The sequence below is a fragment of the Malaclemys terrapin genome, chromosome 4 (genome assembly GCF_027887155.1).
Source record: "Malaclemys terrapin pileata isolate rMalTer1 chromosome 4, rMalTer1.hap1, whole genome shotgun sequence".
Classification (NCBI taxonomy): domain Eukaryota; kingdom Metazoa; phylum Chordata; order Testudines; family Emydidae; genus Malaclemys; species Malaclemys terrapin.
Window position 1 is genome coordinate 129,238,074 of NC_071508.1, and position 12,725 is coordinate 129,250,798.

General features: G+C 42.2%; 1 protein-coding gene across 1 annotated transcript in view; it reads left to right on the forward strand.

Annotated features, from left to right (window-relative positions):
• The first annotated feature begins 4,662 nt into the window (after positions 1-4,662).
• Positions 4,663-12,725, forward strand: part of EML1 (EMAP like 1) — a 177,058-nt gene continuing 168,995 nt past the window's right edge. The window contains exon 1 of the mRNA XM_054025083.1: positions 4,663-4,816. Coding sequence (XP_053881058.1) covers positions 4,789-4,816 — 28 coding nt within the window. The 5' untranslated portion in view covers positions 4,663-4,788. The remainder of the gene's footprint in view (positions 4,817-12,725) is intronic.

Below are 12,725 nucleotides of genomic sequence, written 5' to 3' on the forward strand. Positions count from 1 at the left end.
CTTAAATGGCATGGAAATCACACCGATGTGAGATATAAATGCCTGTGGAATTGGACTATAAGATGCTCATGGAAAACTGCAAATGTAATAATCAGATCTGACTTGATTACCTCAAGAAATCATTCTCACTCTCAGTGATTTCCCTCTGCCAAGAGAGATAAATGGAGAGTGAATGAGAACACTTCATCTGTACCACCAGATAAGTGACGAGATTAGCTGAGCCCTTTCAGGGTAATTCTAGAGCATGCCTTACCACACTCCAGCGGGATGTGAGGTCCAGCCAATGCCAGTCATAGCTTCCTCCACTGCACAGGGGTTTGGACCAGCACAGCTACATCCATGGCTGGAAATGGGGTAAATTCGACCTGTAAGCCAGGCTTAAGGGCCTGAGCCAGCAAACCCCTATACCTATGGGACCACTCAGGGAGTAAAGTCACACATGTATATGTTTCCTAGAATCATAGAATTCAAGAAGTCATCAAGTCCAGCCCCCTTTGCTGAGGCAGGATCAAGTAAACCCAGACCATCCCTCACAGGTGTTTGTCTAACCTGTTCTTAAAAATCGCAAAAGATCCATAGATTCTGTTCCCCAGTGAAGAAGGGGCCCCTCCAGCATGAGAGAACCCCATTCCTTTACCCCTTCTCACAGGGCAGTAGTCTCCCTTTCCTTGCCATAGAGAGAGAATTTCTGCTCCTCCCACAATCAAGCCATCTCTTTTGCTATTCACCTCCCTACCCTTTTCCTCTACAGTAGGATAATTCTCTTCACACTGATGGATCTCCCCATTTTCAAAGCAATTCATGGATCAAGCCCCAGGTACATTAAAGATGGAATTTTGAGCTGTGAACCATTGTGATAGCTGCCCTCTTCAGGGACAATGAAACTTACAAAGCCCAAGTTGAAGTGAGTGAGTGACATCTCGGGACAGAGCATGCTCAATCAAGGGAGTCTGGCTGTGGAACAAACTTCAAGAGGAGAGAGATGAATCCAGAGCCCTGATCAATGACCATCTTTAGAAAACTCTGCAAACCTTCCTCTTCTAAAAAGCTGTTCCACCATAAGAATAGCGGAATTGGCTCCATAAGGCTGTGGATAAAATTTTCATAAGCACCTGTGTGATTTAGGCACCAAGAGCCAGATTTTCAAAGGTATTTAGATGCCTAAAGATGTGGATAAGTACCTAGTGGGATTTTCAAAAGTGCCTAAACAGATTAGGCACCTCATTCCCATTTGAAGGCATTGGGAATGAGGTGTCTAACTCACTTAGTCAGCTAACAGAATTTACAGAAGTGCTTATTTGCCCCTTTAGGTGCCTAAATCTACAAACACCTTCGTAAATTTGGCCCTTTCTCATTGAAAGTCAATGGGACTTGGGCTCCTAAGTCATCTAGGTGCTTAAATTTATTTTTCCCTGTGTGTTTTTAGTGACTATGACTTTTGGACCCTGTGTGTTTTTAGTGACCAAGACCATGACCAAAAGCTTGCTCATGCTCAAGACTCCATGAATTCTTACAAATGTTCTGTGAATGTCCTTTCTGGCAGAGTACGGAAGAATGATCTGAGTTTTTTAAATAGCATTAAACCACATAATGTAGGAGTAGATAACATGTTCTAGGACACATAAGACATGCTTTCTAGTTTTTAACACCTATTCCGTATGGAGTTTGGTGCTTTGTTCTCTATCTGCTTTAAGGGTGGGTTGTTCCAAGGCAGCTGAGGGAGAGCCGGCTCTGGAACAACCTTCCAGAGGAGATCAGATGAATCCAGAGTCTGATCATCTTTAGGAAATGTTACAAAACCTTCCTCTCTGAGAAAGCCTTTCCTTCAGAAGTGACCCTCCCAATTTGAACAGCCCTTTTATTTTCCCCAAATCCTTCCAAGAAAACTCTGACCCCAAGCAGAGCTCCAACCCTGTAAAGGGGAGATGGCCCAGGAACTCCATTAAGAGACTTTGCTATTTCTATAGGTTTTACGTGGGAGGTGCTTAGATAATACAGTGATGGGTGCTGTAAGATAGATAACAAGGAGTCCGGTGGCATCTTAAAGACTAACGGATTTATTTGGGCATAAGCTTTCGTGGGTAAAAAAACCCACTTTTTTCATGCATCTGAAGAAGTGAGGTGTTTGTTTTATCCACGAAAGCTTATGCCCAAATAAATCTGTTAGTCTTTAAGGTGCCACCGAACTCCTTGTTGTTTTTGTGGATACAGACTAACACGGCTACCCCCGATACATAAGATAGACACCCAACTCCCATTGAATTTTATGGAGCCTGACTCCCTTGCAGTCTTTTGGAAATCACAGCCTAGAGCTATTATTGACACCTATTTAACACTTTTCTCATATTATCCTAACAATTATTCAAATGTGTGTTGTAATTTTCCCCTCCCTTTTATTCTTTAACTCAAATTATGGTTCTTGCACTTTTTGCCCTGGTGAACATCTAGTCTTACTCATAACTTCACCCTTGCTCTCTATCAAAAGGTGAGTCCCCTCCCTCACTGCCCACCAGAATCCCAGAGTAAATAAGAACAGGAGTACTTGTGGCACCTTAGAGACTAATAAGAGAGTAAATAAGGTTCTGCTCCTTTTTGAGTGTGGAGAGAAATATAGTTTTCACATGGAAAAAAAAATCTTATAACCATTTAAAAAAACCAAACAACTTTATGGCCCAGATGACTCAGGGTAGAAAGTTTAAAGTGGGGATGGAAATAGCCCTCTTTGAGGATAAGTGTCATGAGTGTAAAAATGAAAATTTAGTTTTTATTTGACCAAGCTACAACCATTTGGATAATTGTATGTCCTGCATAAGCATCTTGCACAGGGTTTTTCGCAAAGTCCCTGATCCTGCAAACACTTACTCATGTTTAGCTTTACTCAGGGGAGCAGTTCCATTGACATCAATGGGGCTCTTTACATGCATAAAGTTAAGCTCGAGTGGAAGCACTTGCAAGATCGGGACCTAACTGTGCCTCGCTAAGAAGGCTGTATGTGCATGTGTGGCCAAGACACTTAAGTAGTGAAAAGTGCACTGAAGTTGCACAAGAAGTTGGGGAGAGCAGCTGTGCCCTTTGTAAAGTGTGCAAGACAGCATTCTGCTCTGATGCTCAACAGCTGGAGAAAAAGCCAAGCTCCAAAGGCTGGTCCAGACTGTTCCTCTCAGATCTGTGCCTGGAAGGTTTCTTCCATGTATGGATCTTCCTCTGATCCTTCTGTGCAGAAGTGGGGCTCAGCCACCTCTGTGGAGTCATCCTTCTCCCTCCAGATCTGACAGAGGGTGCTCTGACTCTGGGGTTTATGTGGAGGAGGGAGTAGAAGAATGGACAGGGCCCAGAGGGGGCACATAGCCTCTCTCTCCAGTCCTGTAGAACATCCCTGGAAAATAGAATGCAGGATGCAACTTTATTATCATCACTGCATAGCTGCCATCCATGTGAGAGTCCCCTCACTGAATAACCCTCTTGTAGCTCCACGAGGAGACCTACAGGTTGCCACAGCCTGGGACACTCCCTGGTAGAGCTTCTCCAATTATGCTTCATGCAGTGACCAGGAATGAGAAAGGGCCAGAGCCTGCGCAGAGACACAGGACCTCCCTATTTGCCCAGGAACTTTGAGAGACTAAGGGGAAGTCCCTTTTCCACCCACTCCAATGAAATAACAAGGGCAGAATGCAGTGCAGGGATTTCCTCCCCTACCTTCCCCTCTGTAGGGTGTTTTCAGGCAGGGATGATCCAGGACAATAACTGGAGAGAGGCCTGTCCTGTGCACTTTCTGAGGTGCATGGCACAGGGCAATCTGGTGGTGTCATTGTGCACCTGACTCAAGGAAAGCAAGGGCTCCTGCATCATTGATGCCATGCATTTGACAAAAGAGGATGAGATCCTTGGGTGTGTCTGAGCTACACTAAGCATGCACCTGGGGAGAGTATAGGTGGCTTTCTGCCTTGTCTTCCAGGCATCTCCCCTACACCAGGAGCTTCCCCAGAAGTGCAAAGGGGATGGAGCAGGAATAGGGATGGAGAACTCTGTAGAATTCAGAATGTCCTGAAAAGAGGCAGGACTCCTGTGGAGTCGAAGCACAGGACTGTTCAGATCTGAGGAGTTTTCACTCTTTGTTCAGGCCCATAGCTAGTCCATAGATCTGGATATATACCAAGGCAAAAGCTACACAGTGTATCTCAAGAATGACACAAAAAAACGAGGAGTTCTTGTGACACTAACTCAGCAGAGAACTATGAATGCCCTAGGACAGTGGTTTTCAACCTGTGGTCCTTTGACCCTAGGGGTCAACAGACTATGTCTAAGATTTCCAAAGGGGTCCGCCCCTCCATTTGACATTTTTTGGGGGTCCACACATGAAGAAAGGTTGAAAACCACTGTCCTAGCACTGCAGCTCCCGCCACAAACTTCACCACACAGCAATTAGCCAGTTTGTTCAATACAGATTTTCAGCTTAGCTCTTAAAAGCAGTTTCATAAATATTCTATGGCCTTTCAAGCAGTGTAATTTGCCTCTGTGACATTAAAGAGGAAACTCTGTGGAGGGGAGGGATGACAACAAATTTATCCACCAATAGCATGCTCTTTTGGCACAAAAGCACATTCTTATCTTTACATCCCATAATGAGAAGGCAAAGACGGGATTGTTGCTACAACTCCCTAGGTGGGTAGATGTACATTATAGGAGAAGGGTTAGATATTTTTTTCCTCTGCCTACCCTAACAGAAGAAAGTGAGTTTGTATTTTCCTGTGGTTTTCCTACGTACGGTTGAAGAGAACTGTTCACACCATGTCAGACTGCGAGGGACTGGTTGTGGGTAAGTGCCAGATTTATATTTACCACAGTGTCCTGCCGACTAGTTCACATTCTCAGATTGCAAAGTCACACACAAACCCGCTCGGTTTTGAAGGGAGTCTGAGCCATTGCAGGGGAAGAAACCCCGTGCATCAGCATAGTTCTACATGCTCGTAGTTACAAAACGTTCTCGGGTAGCTGTTACTGGGTGGCTAGCCTACAAAGTTACATTTTCTTAATAAAGGCATGAAAAATAAATGAGACTGGTTTTAGCTAATCAGGGAAGCAGTCTGATTCTGTCAAAATGACAATGTCACAATTTGTTCTCTGGAGCTTCTAAGCAAGAATTTCTTGGAACAGTTCCTGAAACAACTGCCCTGTATACGCACTATGTTAACCTATTGATTAAACTTTTCAAATGGCGAGGGGCTGCAGAAAAGGTAGCTGAATGTAATAAAGATGGGTCCTTTACTGAGAGAAAATACATTCTCTGTGCACTTTATTTTCAAAATCAGTGCCTTGTGTATTCTGCCTATAGCTGAAAAGGAGTCGTTCCCTGACACGCATGGCTGGCTATGTCAAACTTTGCTGCACAGGAGGCTGCGGCATGTGGTAGGAAGACATTTCTTAGCTTTTTGTTTTCTGCCCTTCTGTGCGTAGTGTAAACATTCGCTAGGTCGTCTGCATGAAAGGAAATTCTTGTGGGGACATTGGAGCGATTCTGTGCCAAGGCTTTTGTTAAATAAAAGCATTCCATTTAAAAACACTACTTGTATTTTGTCATTGCAAGCATTTGTCTTCTCATATTTATAGTGAAATAATTTAGTTTGACTGGCTTGTGATGGCAGAGAGTCAGATACCAGGTTCTTGCTTTAAAAGTGGAGGTGAAGAGGGAGGGAAAGTGGATGAACTATTTTTCTTTTCTCTCTTTGTTTCCATTTCAGGGAGGGGGCAATATTAAAAAAAGACTAAAAATATGAATATTTTAGTTCAGCATAAGCTGTACCATGGGCAATTTCCTATGCCAGCAGAAGGTCGCTATCGTTGTCTGAAGGTAGAGCAGAAGTCTAGGAAGATGAAGATTTCTTGCTTACCTTATCAATGGGCTGATCTCGTACCAGAATAGCTTCCCTTCTTCAGCAAAGTTGGCCTTGACTTTAACAGCTTGAGCTGTGTGTGCTTGTTAAGGACTCTGAGTTGAACGGGGATATTTCAGGACAACATTGACAATATTTAGCTGGCATCTGATATTAATGATGAAACTGATATTCGGCATGCAAGGCAAGATGGGTGTGAAAGTTGCTTATATCTGAATTACCTTTGCAATTGCAAGGGCCCAGGATGTTTCCTTTGCAGAAAGTTGTGATAGGTGTGTAGCTTTATGGGTTTGGGTTTGTTTTTTTGAGGGGAGAGAGGATGGGGGTTATTGGATGAAGAAGGGAATAAATATTAGAGATGGGCTGAGCTGTAAAGTTTGGATCTGGATGCAGCTCTGAAACTTTCCCGCATTTGCAGACTGTTCAGAGCAGGAGGTTTGGTTTCCTCACCATCGTTCTCATATTCTCCCCTCCTTCTCCAGTCATCTTGGCATCGTCTCCAGTCCCCTCACTACCTCCTGTACCAGACATCATGGCTGACCCATGCTCTTTTCACTCTCTCTGATATGAGGCAGAGATAGCGGAGTGGTACCCAAACCTGTGGACTTTAAAAGTGGAGGTGAAGAGGGGGGGAAAGTGGATGAACTTTCACTTGTGATTTCCTGGATTTAGTGCTGTGCGTGTGTAGAGTCATAAGTATCACTACTGCACTGTATGTGGTTATTAAACTATTTTTAATATTCCAGTTGCTGACAGTTTGTCTCATGTTAATGGATTTGGGGAAGACCAAATAATTCCTTTGATGGTAACATTTTTTTCACCACTATTTGGAAGATTAAAACTTTATCAATAAAATCTTTGTAAATAAGGGTATAAAACATCAAGAGAAAATTCTCTGTTATAATATGATTATAACGTAATGGTCCAAATACCACCCTACTGAGTCCAATGAAAATTGTATGGTGTAATTGAGGCCAGCATTTGACTTCGTATTTTTAAGACTCATGTTGAATGGGGCTAGACAATAGACTTAAATAGATAAGATTAGTATTGTAAGGTGACTAGACAATACAGACCTATTTATAGCAGAGTGTGTGTATATGTATTTACTCTGTACTATAAATAAGTCTGTATTGTCTAGCCACATTACAACATTGATCTTATATAAAATAATTGTAACAACCTTTTGGAATGTATATGCCTAATAAACAATCCTACAAATTTAAAGTTTATAGTTACAGTAAATAAATGCCAAAATTTCTACACTACTTTCAGCCTACACAAGAATGTAGTAGGAACAGCTGCATAATTGTTCAGATCAGATAAACATTACAGAGAAAATTGGTGAATATGTCCTTTTGATTTTAAGTAGCAGGACATGAACTGGCCAACATAACTTTTTAACAATAAACTTCATTTAATAGTAAAACTCATATTTCTGAATTAGAAAGAACTAGGCAGCTTTTCAGAGTCTAAACATTGGGTTTTTACTTCTGTAACACAGAGGCTTGTGACTTATGTTAGGTTCCCGAATGACTACAGTCTTTCATTGGTTCAGAATAGGAAGTTAAATGTGCAGAAGACAACAGCCTGTAGAAAAAAGTTTAATTTTGTCTTTTCAATATAGCATATGAGACGCAGAAACTGTCAGAGTTGCAGAAATGTTTAAAAGAAGTCACTGTCACACTGGACTGAATTCCACCCAAAATGTGCTTGTGCACTTTAAAGTGCTGAGATCAAAATGATCAATTAGTGAACAGAATTTTTAAATTTATTCCATTAATTTTCCGAGACTATTGTGACACTGGTAGATAAAGACGAAAGAAGGATCAGTCACTTCAGGACAAGTGCACTGCTTTCAGTTTCTTTCTTATTAGCAATTATTGACATACTGATGCTATCCATTAGTGCTAGGTACATAGATTTACTGTCATTGCTACATGCAGATAAAAGCAAAACACATCAATTATTTAAGTGCTTCCCCGGGTGTGTATTATTTTTCTCTTGTAAGAAGACACAGTTCAGTCTCAATACAACTGAACAGGCTTTCATGCTCCCAGCATTTTGATTAGGAACAAGTGAGTCATAATGGTTCTGGTTCTTACCACAATCTCTGACTTCAGATAAACCTCTGAAGTCAAGCAAAGGACCTTAAAATCTCTGTTCACTTATTTTCCCCTCAGAAACTGAATCATGAGAGAGTAACAGTGCAGACTATTTGTGAACAGCGTTATTCTTTTGCTATAGTCCTGGAGAATTCAGCTGTGCTGTGATATAGATTTTTATTGCCAAGAGTGGGCACTACAGTTCAAATACAGAGAATCTCACCGATATATCCTTTATCTTTTATTTAGTAAAATGTTGCTCAAATATGGAAGAAAGAGAATTGATTTCTCTTGCTCTGCCGCAGGTGTCAGGGAGCCCAGTACTCTTCCTCCCAAATTCTTATATTTATTTCTACAGAGGAAGGGGAAAAAAACTATGAAATGTGTTCTTGAACACCTCGTTAACTATCACCCCACATCAAATGAGAACTGTACATTTCAACATGTCCAGAGAGGTAGTGGGCACCTGGCTAAAATGGTGTGCTTCTCAGGAAAGGGATATCCCAGGAACCTACAGGCAGTACAGGTGTCTTACTGGACACACCATCCAGTCAGGTTACACAGGGGTACATTCGGGCCTGCATTGAGAACTTGGTTAGCAGTGCTGTTGATAATGGGTGAAAGGAAATAGAATCCAGCTCACTCTCCCATAGTCATGTTGTCTCCACAGGACTAATGGGAATCAGAAATTATACAAATGTACTTTTGTCACTAAAAGCAGGAGGGATGGCACAGCAGACGCACAGGGAGCAGATCTGTCTGGGGAAATTGCCCCATTTTTATGTAGTGCCTTTTGAAATTAGAACCATGCTTTTTGAAATGGTTTTTAAGTTGGCCCAGGGGAAAATATTTAGCTTTTTGCTCTTTATGGCAGGAACAGCCATTTTGCAGAATAAGGGCCCAATCCTGCAAATGCTTAGGCACTTGAGTAACTTTATTCATGAGTAGTCTCATTAAATTCATGCATTTGCAGGATCAGACCCTAACAATTGGCCCCATGCTCATGTTATGTCAGCAAGGGCTATCCACAATATAAAATTAGTGCCCTCAATTTCCTGGGTAAGGAGGAGGCTCTGAGCCTTATGTCTTGTGTTTGCCCCAAATGCCCAATACAGACCAGTGCTACCGATTAACTGGAATTAGCCTCTCAGGATTGTTGGTCCTCTCGGGCATGAATGTTAGCTTCCCAACCTCACTCAAAATAGCCTGTGCTTTGTGCAGCACTGCCTTATGTATTGAGGTCTCTCAGCAAGTTTGCCAAGGCCAGGGTCAGGTAAGGACAGAGAGAGAGCTCATGCTCAGATGCTTGAAGATCTAGACCCTGCAAAAGCCCCAGACAGAAATGCAAGAGCAACCTTGTAATCAATAAAAGGAAACCACCATAAACTTTTCAGCACTGGGGAAATATGCTCTGAGGACCAAATTCTCAGCTATTGTAAATGGGTGCAACTCTGTTGAAGTCCGTGGCACTGTGCCCCTTTACACCAACAGAAAATTTGGCCCTAAATGTTAAGTCCAGAGGAGACAGATGCCTTTGGTTATCTGGAGTTTGTGTAACCCACACACCACCTGGGTGTGGTTTTCCGTCCTATCTAGTGGCACCGAGACCACTTAAAGAGAGAGAGAAAGCAATTAATAAGTCTGCTCTACAGCCTTAGCTAACAGCCAGTTGGCTTTTGGCTCATGCACTAAGCTCCAGAGGTCCCCGGTTCAATCCCGCCCGCCGACGACCTTGGCCTGTCAGTGTTACACTTGTACAATGCTACCCTGGAAGGCCTGCAAGTTCAGCATTGCAATTGTCTAGTACATGGCAAACCATATTTCAAATCAGTCTACACAAACAATGGCCATAGCTTAGAAATATTCCTAAAAGGATAAAGTTAAAAATCAGCTAATAGCTAATATGTATCATGAAGAAAAATGCTGAGTCCACTTATGCAAAGTTGCTCACATCAAAAAGGAACACAACTGTGTGGCAGGTGGACGAGTGGGTTCTGTTCCTGGTTCTGCTACTGACTTGTTGTGTGCCTTTGGGGAAGACATTTCAACTTTCTGCACAGTAGTCTCTGTAAAAGTGGATTAATGGATACTTGCCCAGCTTTGCAAAACACTTTGAAAACTGCAAATGAAAACCATTGTGTGAGCGCTTCAGCACATGAGAGATGTCCACTGTGACCATTGTAGAATTATGTACATCAGAAGAAGTTCTAATGACTGATTCCAGCAAATTGCTCTGCACCCTCAACGCCTTTCATAATTCAGTGAGAGTTTCTGATGATGAATGCACCACAGAATCATTGGGCTAGGGACAAGAACCATTTGGCAAAATTCTATGGTCTGTGCTATGCAGGAAATCAGATGATCATTCAAAGATATTTCCAGTGGAATGTTGTTCCATCAGAAAATGCTGGTTCAATGAAACCTGCTCTACTACTTGGACTATAAGTTCTTTGATGGTGTCTTTTCGTCCCGTGTTTTGTACAGCGCCTAGCACAGTGGGGCCTGGTCCATGACTAAAGTTCCTAAATGCTCACACCGTACAAATAATAAATAATAATAATGATCCCTTGTGGCCTTAAAAATCTATGAATCATTATGACCAGGCCTAAAGACATTGAGAAATAAATGGGAATCTAGAGTCCCCAGGAGTCTGTGTTTCACAGGAATAACAGCAGAAGTAGATTTGTGGTAACAAGTGAGCCCTGCTGAGACACATGAATGAAAACATGTCAGAAACAGGCCTGAAAAGCCCTCTCTATGCATGAAGCATTTCAAGAGCACCCCATGATCCACAATATCAAAAGGAGCCAAAGGAACATAAAGAGTTAAAATGTATTGTGTGAAGAATGCACCTGCTAAAGAAGGTCATTAGAATATAAACCTTGGTTAAAACAGCTCTGGAGTGAGGCCTGATTGAAGATTTTAAAACACTGTGGTTTCAGAGATATGAGGCTGCAGTAGCCTAGTCATGGCTTCACCCCACTCCCACCCTCAGATCTTTTGTTGGCTAGTGTTGAAACCTGAAAGCAGGTCAATCCCACCTTCAATTCTACACCAAAGACAACTCTTATAGCCAATCCAATAATGAACTAACTGAAGACTTATTAACTAAGAAAAAGACATGAGTTATTTACAAGGCTAAAGCAGGTAAATATACACACACAAATGAGTTACAGTCTTAGGTTCCAAAAAGTAATGGAGGCTGCTGTAGTATGTAAGCTCTATATGTCCTCTAGGACTAACCCAGGCTAAGCAGCTGGGGATCCCTTGCTTATGCTTTGAAATTTTGCCCTCCCCAAATCCAAGCAGCATAGAGCTCCAGTGTCTGCCTGTCAAGGTTTTTATTCCCTTCCCCAGAGTTCAAGCTGCTAGAATGAGTCCTCATGCATGTCTCCTCTTCATGGGGGGGTTGTGGGGGGGGGGGAAGGGAAGAGACAATCAGCAATGTCTAATGTTCTCTGATATTCCACAATAGCTTGTCTGGTGTCTATGGGCCTTCTTTTGTTGGGCAGGAAATACCTCTTGTGGCAAGCAAACTAGTATTCCACACTTGATAATGCTTCTCTCCTGACTGTGGGGGTTTACAATTTCAGAACAAATACTATCTTATTACATGGAAAACAGATATTATAAGTCAGATTAATGCATGCAACAACTTACAAACATTTCATGAAGTCTAAACACAGTTTTATAAATCTAATACCTGCTTCACCAATACTAACACATAGATGAGACAGGCTGTTTTCCAGTGGTGCATTTGTCAGTGTTCAGTTGAGGCCTAGGGGCCTTCGCATGAGCTGGAACCTGGTCTGCCAGCATCACAACTGCTCCCCACCTTCCACACCCATCAGTCCAATATCACATTTTTCCCTAGTAGGGTTTGGGAGTGAGGCTTGTCAAGAGGGTTCAGGGAGGTTTTTAGATATGTTAGTCAAAATGAGAAGAGGGGTGTGTGAGAAAGATGGTGAATAAGAGGTTAGGCTGGGAAAAACACACAAAGTCTAGGACTGGAGGGCTGGTGGCGATTTTTTTTATCTGATGAAAACTGCCTTTTTAAACACCCACCCACATTTTTGCAATAAATAAAATCCATTTTGAATCATTTTGTCAAATTGGAAATTTCCAAGGAAATTTCTCATGAAATGAGAAATTTTCTCTTTGTTCAAAAATGTTCACAGGAGAAACAATTCCCAATTTTTTTCAACCAAACATTCAAAAATATTTGTGGGATGGGAAAACCATTTCCTGCCCTGCTCTAGTTATGAGGCAGCACAGGCTGAACAGCTAAGAGTTTATTTATTCCAGGAACCACTACAAAGACTGCCTTCCAAACATCAGTACAGCGCCACCTATCTAACTCATGAGATAAATTGCCAAACCTCCTTAGCTCAAAACCCACTACTCTCATGGGAAAGGAATTAAGGTGTGCAGTCTGGGACATAAATAGTGCTAAAGTTTCAGCGTGCCTTTTTAAAGAGAGACCTACCTCAAGGATACAGCAGGAGGGGAAGAGAAGCAGCTCTTTTCTCCCAGAAACTACTACCCCAGGTAGGAAATGGTAGCCTGATGAAGTTCAGAGAGCAGCTGTGCTGGGTTATACTGGGGAACAAGGCTAAATCTTCAAAGACCTTCCTTGACACAACAGTGTTGCTCAATTGACAATTTTACTCCTGGAGTCAAGTCCAGGTTAGGAGGAGAGAAAAACCCAAGGTAGTTGAGCAGCTCAATG